Source organism: Anneissia japonica, unplaced genomic scaffold, assembly GCF_011630105.1.
Source record: "Anneissia japonica isolate Jap-2015-1 unplaced genomic scaffold, ASM1163010v1 scaffold25212_len90753_cov164, whole genome shotgun sequence".
NCBI classification, from domain to species: domain Eukaryota; kingdom Metazoa; phylum Echinodermata; class Crinoidea; order Comatulida; family Comatulidae; genus Anneissia; species Anneissia japonica.
Genome location: NW_022755913.1, coordinates 2130 through 17488, shown reverse-complemented (window position 1 = coordinate 17488; position 15359 = coordinate 2130). Strand labels below are relative to the sequence as shown.

The following is a 15359-nucleotide window of genomic DNA, read 5'->3' as shown; positions in this document are numbered from 1 at the left end:
TGACTAAGTCACTATTTGCATATAGTCACTAGGTCACCTAACTAACACCTTAAGAAATTCAAAAGTAAGTTTTTATGCTCTTCCTATTTCGACAAAATAACGAAAACAGCGACATGTAGCATTGTTACGAAGATTTTACATTATAAGTGACACAATTGGCCTTCCATAGAAGAAGTATTAAGTATGACGTATCTAACACTTAAACAGCAATCTTCACAATGTTCAACGGGTTGGTTGTACCTTTTAATTTCTTCTCCACTACGCTTAGTCACTGACCGTCTCGTCCATGCGATATTGTTACCGTACTTTGTCAATATTACGACGTCAGACACGTTGAAAAGAATAACATTGATTCAATCTTGGTTCTTGAATTTTGAACATTCAACCATCGGCTTTAGATGTAAAGGATAAATAACATATTGCTGGCGTATTTAAGTATTATAATAAAATTAATGTGTGCTGAGGCATTGATGTCGTTGTGTAGTTTATTTTAAAGATTCATTTATTGGCATGTCCATAATAAAATACAAATGTATGTGGAATGTAATTAAAGACATTCAGCAGGCATTGACATTGGCGTTAGTAGACTGCATACCATGAACATGAAGAGAGGCATGTGCACACACAATTGACCAAACATACAAATACAGAAACTGAATGCTGTTTACAAAATTGTTCAATTTAATATTATGACACCTTGTACTGTCTTTGATACATTGGCTTCTATCAAATTGCCTGTCATCTAGCTATGACGCGTTAAAGAACAGAAATATATCAACGTAGTAAAAAAAAAAAACGAACTGTCAATACCAGGGGCTGATCCAGAATAAAGTACATTGAACCCGACATTGAATATAATTACATACACTTTATGCTATAAACGTAGGCTGGTCGTTAGTTTCATATTATTTGGAATTAGGCCTAAACGTGATGAGATGTATGTTGAACACCTTAGAGCCATTCTAAAATGTTGTGGAATTGACCGAGACTGATGTCTTCTCGGTCCGTACCGTTGCTTATTGGGACTTCGGGCGAGCAAATCAAATAGTAGACCTAGGTTTCACATAACAATAAACATTTTACAAATAATTATTTATTTTGATTTATTTTTACTTGAGCCCCATTGATGTTGATTCTTCGATTGGCATGAAAAAAGACGTTTTTAATTTTGCAATATATGGTATGATATTTGCTAAAATATTTTGTTCATCTAATTTAAGGCTCTGGGTATTTGGACGGTGCAATGTCTATTGGTTTACACAGTATTTACACAGTATATGGTTTACACAGTATTGACACAGTATATGGTTCACACAGTATTTTTGATGACTAGTAATGTTATGAGGTGATTTTTAGCTGCTTGAGTATCATTTTTGGTATAAGTTATGAAGTAAAGTTATATATAGATTAAAGCATATCGCGGGGAAACTGTTGTTATTTCCCATCCTGTACGTACTAACATCTATGTCGAAAAGACATCTTTTTGTTTCTTCTTGTGTTTTCCTTATTTTATTTCCTTATAGGCACACCACAATATTTAATAAATTCATGTTGTGGTTATTGTAGTCTTGGCTGTAGACGCGGCCTGTAATTTACTCTTTGATCCTTGATCATTTTGAGAATTTTGTTAACCTCAATGACAAAAAAATGAAGATACCGGAGACCAAAGTCATTGTCTCAACTACTTTTTCTTTACAGACTTCCTGACAGTCCGCATAATAACGATGATATATGATATGTAAACTTAAAATCTCGTGCTATCTCGGCGAGTGTCATACCGTTTAACCCACATAGGCCAGTACGATATAATTTCGGGTCTAAGACAACTAATTTTTCTCTTGCCTTACTACTTGATGGGATATGAGAGTACACCTGTCTCTTATACACATCTAGATGTGTATAAGAGACAGGATAAACACGGTTGACATGTCAACCGTGTTCATCTTTATTTTGATTAACTTCGTATTGTTTTATATATATATATATACATATATAATTATTATTATTATATATCATACACAAACATGCGTGCATACGCATATACATGCATATATATACATAATATACACTTATATATACACACACATATATATATAATACATATATATACACATAATACTGTGTATATATACATATATATATATATAATTTATAAAACTCCATAATTATAAGCAAATAACATGTTATTCGTGACTTTCAAACCTATAACCACTTTCAATGGTAACAACAGTACATTCTAACAGGTAGAATTAGCCGAGACCAGAGTCTTCTCGGTTGCGTAGCGTTGCTTTGAAGTCATTGTTATAAACTGTCCTGGTTTCTGACCAACCTTACAACAGAAATATGCCCATGAATTCCTTACATCTCGTCGACGAACACAGAAGAACAGGAACACAAAAAACCCCTGCAACGAGTTACAAACGCAGAATATCAACTGGAAAAGATCGCGAACAGCGTCCGATGAGTCGATGGACAAGAAGCCAAAAATCCATGTTAGGCCCAGAAGCATCATGATAGTAATTGCGTTTTGCACACGGACAGACACTTCACTCATTTTATTTTTGTCAGTTTTGACTTTCGTAAGCTTTCGTCGACATGTCAGTTGCCGAATTACTTGGATATAGATGACAGAGTTTATGATGAGAATAACTGCTGCAATGGCCAGTAATCCAAGGTAAAATTCTAAGCCGGGTTTCATAAAACAGCTAAATTTAGAAAAATAAACAATAATTGAAAAGCATCATTGGTGAACACTAGTCGGCTAACAAAAAAATCACATAATTTTGAGAATATTTTTGTAATTAACGGATTATCATTTTCATAATCATTATCATTTCATGCTATTATTATCATTTTTGTTGTTAATATGTACGTAGTTGTACAAGTGAGAATAGTAGGACCACAGACCGCAGCTACACTATAGAGAGCATGCCATCAGAAACGGTACTTTAATAAATAATACAAAACATAACACTTACTATTCGTCGTTGGAATATATCTCTTCGTAGTTTATAGACGCAATTATTGCAACTGGTATAATAGGCACACCTGTTGAATAAAAAAATGTAAAGCTTAGTTTTTAAAAAGAACCATAGTCCTGAGAAATCAATATTTGCAAAAAAATATATAATAGAGAAGCAATTATAGTATCGGGGTGGGTGGAAATCTCACTTGGAATGATGAGAGTGTGAATGAGCAATGGTGTATTTTGAAAGTGAGAGATTAGACACAAAATTATTGAGGTATACCTTAGTAAGAAAAATTAATATTGACCTACCACCCCAGACACTCCATTCTGCTACAGTAGTCAATATTCCTCTTTTGAAAGGTTTGATTGTCAACGATCAGAAGTGTGTTACACAATCTTAGAATTATGTAATACGCTTAGGTTCGTGTATCGTGACAGTCAAAAGTTCCGAATTATGAATATTAAATATAGTAGTAGGATGGGGTGAGATGAAATTGTGTGTCATTTTTACCTGGTCGGTAAAAGAGAGAAATTGAGAATGACATTTATAATATTTTAGAGAAATGTATGACCCATTTTACTTTGTATAGTTCATTAACCGGTATGTATGTTGGTAATACTATGACAGGATGATATGTATACACACGTTTGGGAGAAATGAGCTAGGTACACTTACCCCAACCAAGAATTACGGACTTTAACATGAAACAGCGTATTTCTTCGTAAAATACCAATACAAATTTAAGGTACATGTTTATTGCCTCAACTAGCATCCAAAATAGCGACGTTAAAACGAAGTAATGCAGCATGATCGCCACAATAATACAGCAACTATAACATTTCGTCAACTCAATCCCGATGACAAAAGTTAAATATAGAAACAGCAGAGAAAAACACAAATTAAGAAGAATACGCTGGGGGCGTTTTCCACGTAAGTGTCTGTAAAAATATATAAATGATTAGTAAGATTAACAGTTCAATAAATGTGAATACTCCCTAGCTAACGTAATGACACTTAGTTTAAGAGAAACATAGTTTGGTTATGTTTGTCTATTCATCGTGTTATATTTTGTTTATGTTTGTTTATTCATTGTTTTTTTTTTTTTTTCTTTTCTTTTCTTTTGAGATGAAATAAAAGTAAACAAGTATATAAAATGAAATACTAAATGAGTATATCGTACAGGCAGTGATAAAAAAAAACACAATTAACTTACTTGAAATACATAAATGTAAAGATAGTGATAACCAAGCAGACGATAGATATTACACATCCTATGACACTGATGTATGTCAATGCATCTTGAAACCCCGTAGTTGGACCGGCCTGACCAGAATAATCCTTTCAAAAATCAACAAGATTTTTTTTTTAATTTTGGTCCTAGGGCATGTGTTAGATACATGATTTGTAGCCCTTTAATATGACAGTAGACAATAACATAAACTAACCATGATAACAGCAAAGTTGGTTAAATGGTCACAGAAGCACACGATTCGATCATCGGATGTTTCGTTGTAAACACAGCCTTCGTTGGACCAGTCGCCTTGGCCGTTTTCCAAATCAAAGTCCCAAAAAACGCATTCAGGGTTCCCTCCCGCACCTTTCTGAGAAGTGAAAAATGTTGTTCTACTAGTGTTTTTTTTTTTTATATTTATAATACATAAAATGGAGCTGTGGATAAACAGCCATTACTGACATAGATAACTGGACATATCACCTTTATATAAGTATGTTTATTGAAAGTTCATAAAATATTTCCATTTTTAGTGCTTCTTTCAATTGATGAAATTTAATTGGATTTTATTGAATTTATTCAGTGTGAACACCAAAGGAATGTGGTACCAAAGCTAAACAATGGATCTCCATGGTTTCAGCTCATACGGTGCCTATCACCACTTTAGCCGACTCAAATATGCCGCTCTTTTAAATTGACTGCTGAGAAGTAATAAAGAAGAATAATATAGATAGATAAAATAATAATACAACTCACCACAATTGGTAAGTAGGCAGCTCTGACCGGTTCCTTCAACCCTGCCACAGTCACTCGCTCTACAGCAGCCGATATGACGCGAGTCCCGATTGTTCTATTTTCTTTAGTCATCAGACGATAAGAAGTAAATAGCTTAGAAGTTTGATAGATGGTGAAGCTCACTTGCAAGTCATTTGAGCCCGCTTGTTCCTGACTCTTATTAACAATTTCAGGTGGTAAAGCAATTGATGTTTCAATCATCTGGTTTAGATAATCTTGTACATCTTCAAATTGTTTGATGTTTTCTTTCTGAAGTCCCTTTTCAACAGCACCATTAATCGAGGGTTGGATTGAAGCAAATCCGATTCCATTCTCCAAAGTTGTTGGATTAAACATCATCGTATGAACAGCAACATTGTCCTGGACGTGTGTGAAGTTCGTAAGCGATTCTAGTTGAGTCTCTAGAGACTGAACTATTCTTGAAGAAGCAGCCATACTCTGGTTGTTTGCCATGAAGAGTTCATAGTCTGCATTTTGTACATTACTCACAATCTCTACTGTGAACATTGTTACCTGCGAGTGAATATAAATCCAATAATGTAATAGTTTGAAATTTCACGAAAGATAAGAAACATTTATGCGATTGTGGCCTTTATTATTATAGGTTCTGTCTCGCAATTTATTCCTAGTGGAAGGGATTTACCCTGTAATATTGTAGGCCTAACCCAGTATAACTCCCATATAGAGTATGTATTATAATAGCTAGTAAGCCCTAGGTTTACAAAGAAGACCTGACTTACATTCTGATTGCCTACGCCTACTTCAGTTATGCTTTCTAAAATTGAGGCAACATCATTAATGTTAAGTTCCTCTTCAACATTCTCGTCGCCGGTTAAAGTGGAAAGTTGACTAGCAACGTCATCAACATTATCTTCCGTCACTGTCACCTTTAAAATAATACAGTAGTCACGATTAAAATGAAGTTATATAAATTTATAAAACAGTGATAGAACTGATCGATATTCAATTTCTAATAGTTGTGTATCCAGTATAGATACATGTAAATGAATAATACAAATACTAGTAGTGTATGTAGATACTAAAAGATCATTTATGCTTAGTAATTGCATTTTTTGTCTTGCATTATTCAACACAATGGATTTATATCTGCCAATACCTCTATATATCATGCTTATAATTTTAACAAGGTTTAACTACAAGTTATTTTGACTACTAACGTAGTAGTGTAATAGGAGAAGCTAATTTAGTTAACACGCCCTCTACAGCACTTTCTTTACCTGCGTCAACCCGTTGATATCATCAATGTCACATAATGTAATTGAAACTTCTCCCCAGACTGAGCCTCCTTGTGGTTCAGAATTACACATGCGTACTGCTCGAGGATCTGTTTTTCATTATAAAACACACTATTAATGTAAGTACTCTAATCTTACGATAGGCTCTGTCCGTATCTGTCACACTTCATGCGATAAATAAATGTGACGTGCCTATAATTATTTGGGTGTAATGTGATATTATCATGCCCATATATGGGCACATCACACACATTTGTCACATACAATTTTATAGGGTGGACAGAGATTTAATATATAGTAATTAAAGCGATAAGCTTTAATATATTATGTGGATAACATATTACCGTAAATGCTCGAATAACCGCCGCCCTCAAATAACCGCCGCACCAAGCCTAATTTTTTTTTAGCTAACGCCGCTCTCGAATAAGCGCAGCGGCGCTAAATCGAGAGTTTATTACCCTGTGTGTAATGAAACATTTTGAGAAACAGGGTTTTAATACAATGTATACAGTGTTAAAATTATTAAAATAACACAATCAAAGATACTAGAAACACAAGATAGAGTTCTCGCATTGTAAAAATGAGGCGGAAGTCGTGCCCAACGTAGGCGGCGCCCTTCTTTTTAACCATGCAAGTTTCCTATACTTCGTGCCCAACGTACAGGGCGCCCTTCTGTTGCTCAGTATATCCAGACGCAAAAGGCGCCCTTCCTTTTCCACTAAATGGAGGAAAACTTTTTCACTAAGAGTGCGTCCGGCCATGCGATTCTGCGCTGTATTGTTGTTTTATTCTTTACTGATTCATGATTATGCTTTAATTGTTTTGTGTATTATTTGGATAATAGCAACGATTTCTACCGCCACCAAGGAGGTTATGTATTCACCGATGTCACTGTCTGGGTGTCTATTCCAGTTTGTTTTTATATCTAGTATCTTTGTTGAGAATTGATAATAAAATACGCGACGAATTGGTAACGAAAGTTTGGCACAAGTTTTTTTAGATCCGGCTGTAGGGGGCGTCCCATTTTTCGTATTCCTACCATGAATTTCGGTGGAACACTTTTTTTGTGTGGAGAACTCTATCTTGTATTTCTAGTTTCTTTGACACAATGAAGACACAAGCATTTCTCTATAAACATTTATTTACAATGACGTAGGCCTATAAGGCCTATACGGGAATGCGTGAGCAATGATTATGGGAACGGGCATGTTTTTGTAAGCGCCTGCTCTCGAATAAACGCCGCTATCGAATAAGCGCCGCACTGAAGCCTCCAAAAATGTTGTAAAGCGCCGCGGCGCTTTTTTGAGCATTTACGGTGCTTTTTTGAGCATTTATTGGGCCGTTCCGAAATGTCAAACTTCGGAGAAAGGACTAGTTCTACAATCGCACGTGTGTTGTTCCACAAATACACAATGTTTGCGTAAGTTTGTGTTGCTATTTTGTTGGATCTTAGCAACAAGCAGGGCTTAACGGTAAGGTTCATTGAACCGCTATATTTCACTCAATAAATTTCTTCAGTGATTTACAACCGAAAATTAAATTATGTTTATGTAAACATGATGTTGAGGAACATGTCCCTTTCTACTTTTTCTTTTGGCGAGTCAAAATTAAACTATCGTCTTATTTTGAATTAAATACAGGATATTAGGGCTTTAAATTTTTCTAAATAAATAATAATAATGATGAATTTGCTTTCAATGTATGTTAAAGAATCCATAATGTGCGTATGTCCCGGCGTATGTAGCCTATTTATAGGCCTACTCTATACTCACTGTTTTCTCTCGAACTGCACATTTCAAGTGAGTTAGCCAAAAAATTAGCCGGTGAAGCTTCGAACGTGTACGTCACATCAGCTATCACTACAACTTCATACGGACAGTGATCTGGACAACAAAATTACGAGAGAAATATAAGTACAAATGTAAATGCAAATGTGTATAACATTCTGATGATGAATACGGTATGAAAGCAAAAACTAATTAACGTCTGTAAAATGTTTATAGGCCTAGCCCTATAGAATAAATACGTTAAACATTTATGATTGTCGTAATCATCAATATCATAATTTCTGCATGATTTTTTATTGCTCATGAAAGTGAAAAAGAAAGAATGGAGGCAATACCTCGAAAGTGCATATAATTATGTATATCTTTGGCATGCGCCCTCACCAGTTATCACGGAAAAATTAAATGAAAATGAATAGCCGTACACTACAGTAAACCTCGAATTGCAGCCCTGGGTGTTTTTTTTTTGTGTGTGTTACAAACTTTGGATGGTCTTCTTTTCGCGATGTGCCTCTTTTCGAGATGTGATTCTTTTCGAGGGCACTTTTGCAAATGAAAAAGTAGGGCTTCTTTTCAAAATGAATGCTGTAAATTTTGAAAATTAGTACTACAAAACAATAAATAGGGACACTGTAGCATCAATCTGTATCATGGAGTGTATTTACAGGCATTAAATAACCTAAACTACTGTATAAAGAAAGCGTTTAAATTATTTTGTTCCTTTGAAATTCATGTACAGTGGATGTACTATCTCGAAAAGAAGCCTATGCTATCTTGGGCTTCTTTTCGAGGCTAATTTTGCAAACTGAAGAGGTTTGCTTCAATTTGAGATGGGCTTCTTCTCGAGATTAACCCCATTGGGCTTCAATTTGAGGTTTTACGGTAGTTGCTGAAAATATAACGCCCTTTTATTTATGCCAATTCAGCACGAATTTACTAACCAGTGTATTCAAGAAAAACAGCAAAGAAATCGGCCCAAGCTGGCTGATCTGAAACAAAAAACACATGATATTATTATATTATTTACGGTATGTTTGTAAAATGACCATAAATTTAAATTAGATTTTAATTAGATTAGAATTTAAATGAGACATTTGTGAGTAAACAATGGACCTCGGCTAAGTCCCGCCCCTTGGACAATACGTGTGTTTATAGAACACGCGCGTTTTTCTGACCTTGTTTAGATTGTTAAGTTGTTAAGTTCGATTGACACCCCGGAAAGATCTGTTATCGTACGTTCACATCGAAACTTTTCGTGCGCAAAAAGAGAACAAGTGGGCAAAGTGTGAATAAAATCTTATAGGCGTATTTACACAGAGCACGAAAGCGCCAGGGACCGGAATTTCTGTCGCACAGAACAATTGATTTAGACAACGCGCGACTAACCTTTCGTAATGTATTTTTATATGTTACATAATAATAATGATGGTTGAACAATGCTTACCTGATTCCCACAGTACACCAGTTGTTGTTGGAGAGAACATAATTTGAGGATAATCGGTATTTCTATTGTCCCACCCACACGGGCCTTTACCAGTTAGCACCACAGTCCAACCATAATCGACTTGACATCCACCATAATTTCTATTCGAAAACCAATGTCGATTGTGCTTATCGCTAGAATGGCTGAGAGGAAGAGGAAGAAAAATTAATAATAGTAATCCAATCAATAATACGACACTAGCAGCAGCAGCAGTCATAGTGGAAATGGTAGTGGTGGCAGTAGTAAAATAATAGGCCTAGTATTAGTGCGAGTACGAAGCAATGGGTGCATGCGCTATCATTTTATGGTGATAGTATGGAGGTATTAGGTATTAATGGTGTTGGTAATAGCGGCGGTTGGTAGTGGGGGTGGTGCAGGCCCGTAGCTAGGTTCTTCGGGGGGGGGGGGTCTCTGGACCTATGGCCCAGGAGCGATGGGCGAAGTCAACGATACCCCCAAAGAAAGAGGATTTTTGTGGGTTTTTTTTTAGGGTCTAAAAGCATGTTCGAGAAAGGTCTGCAGCATTTCATCTCAGTCTGGGTTGGTCTGCAGTGCATTAGTTGGGTTTAGGAATCGTTCAGGGAATTCGAGTGAGGGGGTTGCCAGAAAAGAGGATGTTTGCTAGAAAAGGACGGTTTGCCCGAACCATAAACCCCCCTGGCTACGGGCCTGTGTGTGGGAGGCAAAGTACAGTATTCGTAGTATTTGTTTACCCTTTAATTGAGAAAAAATTTGGTTCTCGATCGTTTAAGTCCTCGTATGAGCTGCTTGTTACTTTATCTAAAGCAAACCAATCCATTTTTCCTGTATCTCTACCATTAAATATCATGTATGCTGCTTGAACGCCATCTTTGTAAAAGGCAATTTTAACCTGAAATTAGATGCACAGAATAAGAGTCATTTGTCTGTTTTAAAAAATCGAATTAAACTCTGTCCACACAATAAAACTTTGTGACAATTTTGTATAATGTGGCCATATGTCATACTACATCTAAATATGGGCATATCATATTTATTTGTCACATAAAATTGTAAAGTGTGGACAAGGTTTAAAAAGAAAGAGTAAGAGGTCAACTCTTGCAAGAGGTGAAACCTAGCGAGAGGTCAACTCCCGTTAGAAGTCAACTCTCGGTAGAATGTGTATTCAACACTACTAACATTAAAAGTAGAAAATTATTTTTTGTAAAAGAAATTATATTATTTATTTACACGTGGTAGGCCTATGATCATTACAATAATTAAAATTTATAAAATAATGCATAGGCCTACATATAAATACCATTAAGATTGGTAATATCTGTAGACTGTTTATATGAATTTATGTTGCCATTATAGAGCTCCGGAGAATCGTAACTTAGGCCAACGCTCCTGTATAGATCGGGATATGCTAGTCACGACCTTAGTAATGTCCCTACCGTATATTGCATAAAATTACACAGTGATAGAATTATATCACATTCTAATGAATTGCAAATGATATTTTCAGCAAAATATACGTGTATCTGCAGCAATAACGCTATTATTCTGAAATTTGTAATTTAACATAATTTAATTTAAACTTACTCGTTGTATTTCCAACTCTGTCCATCTATCAACCATCGGACTTTTGAAATTTGCTTTAAGGCTGTCATTTAGGGCGCGTGCTGAGTGGTTCAAGGCGTTTAACGAGCCATCATCTCGCCACAAATGATACAGATCTGGATCGCCAGCTTCAGATACGCCTTTAAAAACCAGATGCCATCCTATAGTGATAGAACCATTGTTGATTTTAAAATAAGAGATTTATGAGGCGCCAAATGTACTTTCATTATTTAACAAAATTATATAAAGTAGCAAAACCATTATTTATAAATAATTGAAGTGCCAAGTTACTATATATAAATAATTAATTTAACATCGTATTATTTATAAAATAAAGAAAATACTTTTATCATTTAACAAAACTATATACTGTACATATAAGTACATTTGCTATGATGGTAGTCTCACCTTTATTTTCACACGTATACGAAACTTCGAGATATTTGAACACTCCAACACACGGATCTCCGAATACACCATTTACTGCTTTTACACCGCATGAACTTTGGTGTTGGCAAGCATCGCGTACTTTTTGGAGCGCACCTTCAGCTCTACATGATGTTGAATGATCCAGATTATGTGGGCATGTTTCTGTGTTAAGACGGCCATACAACGCACTATGGATGTCGAGGGTACTTTCTCCATCACATGTGAGGCTCAATGTCTTATGTTCGCATGCAGTTTTCTTAAGCTCTTTTGATTGGTTCAGTTGACAAAAAGTGATAATAAAAAATATTAATAATAATCATTATAATACTAATCATAATAGACCTAAAAATAATAACAGCGTTTATAATAATCACTAATTCATTGGTGTTGTACCGTTTCGTCATCCATGCTGAGTACTTCAGCTATGACTATAGCCAAATTAAGAGTAGTCTAGTCGTAATAGTTAAAAGAATATCCTGATGTTGGTTGTTAAATTGTAAAATGAGTACTGAAATACGAGTGTGGTATTTCAGTGCTATGGCGGCAGTAGACTTTTTAAGTGAACTGACGAAGAATGTTGAAAAAGAAACTAGTCATGATAATTCATGGCATATAGACCTACCGTCAATATGCTAGATTCTTGAATTATAGATTTAATGCTGTGTATTTTATATACATTTATATACATAGACATCTGAACAATGAGATTGTTTTGATTGGTCGAATGTTAGGCTTATAAATAATTCATTTCTGACTGTTCTGACCCCTCTGTCCATTCTAGCCGACAAATCGTCTTTACCCTGTTGTCTAAACTCCTGTCTAACTTTTTGGTCATTTTATAAAGTGCAATTATGTTGCACAAAAGAATGTAACCTCAAATTACAGTGCAGAGCAATCACACAGTAGATTTTTAAATAAAATTCAACAGGTTAACTATCAAAGCCGAAACAAATTAATGGTGGAAGTCATTATTTAGGTTCAACCAGTTTTCTAGCGTCAATTTAAAATTTATTTTCCCTAACACAATGCGATATATCTTTAGAAATGCGACTTCGGGTTTCTATTGTTATCAATCCGCGACCTCAACATAGATGAGCGATTGTTTGTAGGCCTATATCAATCAGATCGGCTGAATACCTCATGTAGTAAAGTATGTAAAGACGGAAGTTAGATTGTAATATTATTTTATATCCTTTGCTTGAAACAAGAAGTGGAGATTTATGATCCATAGAACATAAAGCCCTGTCCAGATTATCAAATTTTATTTGGCAAACACATGATTGGTCATGATGACATCACCATATATAGCCATGAACATATACAGGCACATCATGACTATATATGGGCATACAACAGTTTTTTTGTCTACGAAAATGTGATAATGTTGACGAAGCTTATACGGCGTTATAACAAATAATAATATGCTACTACACATTAACTTTTGAGAAAGCACGCCCCCTTTACTGCAGAAATACTGCAGATATAAGTTTTATTGCTCAAAGAAGAACTTATCAACAGAATAGTCAAATTTGAGTAGTGATGAAGAAGATTAAAACAGAAAGTAGATACCAGTACGAATGTTCCAAATCTATTTAGTTATTTATTTTATTGCTTCACCGGCCGTCAAGAGCTACATTTATTATTCGCCACACAAAAAATAGTAATGCGTAGGCCTTGGCCAGTGGCGGTCCAGGAATGCATCATAAAAGGGGCCCAGGAAGGGGGTTTTACAGGTCAACCGCAGTATGGAACGCCAGGGTGGACATAAAAACATCGAGGTCACCAACCTACCCATCCAGGTCACATACCTACTCACCGAGTTTACATAACTATCCATCGACATGATGTATAACTACCAATCGAGTTGACATAACTACCACCATTGAGGTGACATAACTACCCATCCAATATACATAACTACCCATGGTTTACATAACTACCCATCGAGTTCATACATAACTCCCTATCGAGTTTACACATAACTACCCATCGAGTTTACATAACTACCCATCGAGTTTATACATTACTCCCTATCGAGTTTACACATAACTACCCATCGAGTTTTGACGTACGGAATTTTCACATTACTTTTACTGTTCTAAAAAGCGCCACCTATGTTGGTCAAAAGTTCTTCGCACACACAGGTTGCAGTGGCAACACTGAAAAGGAGGAGTTTCTTACCAAAATACCATACACACACTGTTCAAGATGAATCGAGAAGCTGGAGATTTGGAGCGTTTGTTGGGCACCTGCACTGCATGATGAGTCTAGTTTTTAAATATGAAAATTATTATATATATACATATTAAATATATATATATATGTACATACATATATATACATACATAAATATATATACATACATATATATATATTATATATATATAATAAATATTATATATCGGTATCTTTATTCAAAATTCATATTCATAATTATGTGGATGGTAATTAAGTTTATTCAGCACTACAGTATCACTTCTTAGTTTTCTTTATTTACAGAAAAACAACGAAGGTTACTAAGTCGACTTCGTTTGAGCATGGTTTCAGACACGTTTCTATTATCGATATATATTTTTATCATGTTTATTAATGCTTAAATAAAAGATTTATGAAATAAATGTAGTACTGTGAAAAGATTAGTTTGCCATACGCAGGGGCGGATCCAGAGATGTCCGAAAGGGGGGGGGGGCCGAAATTTGGGCCGATCGAGACAATCTCCTAGGGGGTCCGCGAAATTTTTGTGTTCTAGACGCCCAAAAATAACATTTGAGGCGTTGTGGGCTATCATTTTTTTCTTTTTCTTTCTTTTTTCTTTATTTTTTTTACCTCCCAAAAGGTGGGGCCGCCCCCCCCCCTAAATCCGCCCCTGATACGTTTATTTTCCTCGATGGGTAGGTTTGTGACCTCGATGTGTTTATGTCCGCCCTGGCGTTCCATACCGCAGATACCACCTCAACACCCAACAAAGGTGTATACGTACTAGAGTCTGAGGTAGGCCAGGATAGCCTACGTTCTATCTCGACTTCGATAGCAGCATATGCCATTATAGAACAAATTATGTTATTTTCTTATTTAGATATATTTTACTGAAGCTAAACTAACAGTAGGCCTATATTATTGTAATGTATTTTAGCGTAATATATGTGGAAATAGTTTAATTAAGAAAGTAAAAAGAGAGTGACAAAGGTATTGCTTACCCGCCTCGTCGCCATACACTTCACGTTTTGTAAGTAAAAACAGGCCTGTAATCCACAGGTACCTAAATGTCGTCATTGTCTATCTGGTTTCGAACTGATGTAGTAGGATTTACAGACCTAACCTACTCTCCTGAAAACTGTGTCAGTGAAGTCTATTTTTGTTGAAAGCGCAGACCCTATATTCGTATATAGGTTCTCTGGTGGAAGTAAGTGCACAATAGACAGTTAATTACATCCGCTAAATTTCCCAAATTCAACAACCACATATACTACGTCAGTCATGGGATGGTCATAGCTGACGACTCCTTACTAGATGCTAATAGGTTGGTAATATTATTGGTGTGGCTTTAAGATACCGTACACTGTATGAATTGTCCAATCAGGTGTTTTATTCTTTCATTCTTTCACTGTATTCACTTAACCATATCCTTGTGTATACCAGATCCAACAATGTCATTCAAAAGCAAGTCTTAACAATGTACTTATTTCTGAGGCACCAACATATTATTATTACGTCACGTACTGTCTCTTATACACATCTAGATGTGTATAAGAGACAGCTCCTAGGGGGTCCGCGAAATTTTTGTGTTCTAGACGCCCAAAAATAACATTTGAGGCGTTGTGGGCTATCATT

General features: G+C 35.6%; 1 protein-coding gene across 1 annotated transcript; it reads right to left on the bottom strand.

The window, feature by feature from the left end:
• Positions 1–2044: 2044 nt before the first annotated feature.
• Positions 2045–15071, bottom strand: LOC117123765 (adhesion G-protein coupled receptor G6-like). The gene is made up of 15 exons (XM_033269773.1): positions 14726–15071; positions 11508–11792; positions 11082–11260; positions 10232–10389; positions 9480–9661; positions 8977–9024; positions 8024–8134; positions 6234–6340; positions 5736–5882; positions 4957–5508; positions 4415–4570; positions 4183–4307; positions 3645–3907; positions 2979–3048; positions 2045–2705 (listed from the first exon to the last, which is right to left on the bottom strand). Exons 1-15 carry the CDS (start codon positions 14799–14801, stop codon positions 2237–2239), a joined length of 2928 nt encoding a protein of 975 aa, XP_033125664.1. The 5' UTR covers positions 14802–15071; the 3' UTR covers positions 2045–2236.
• Between the last annotated feature and the right edge of the window lie 288 nt (positions 15072–15359).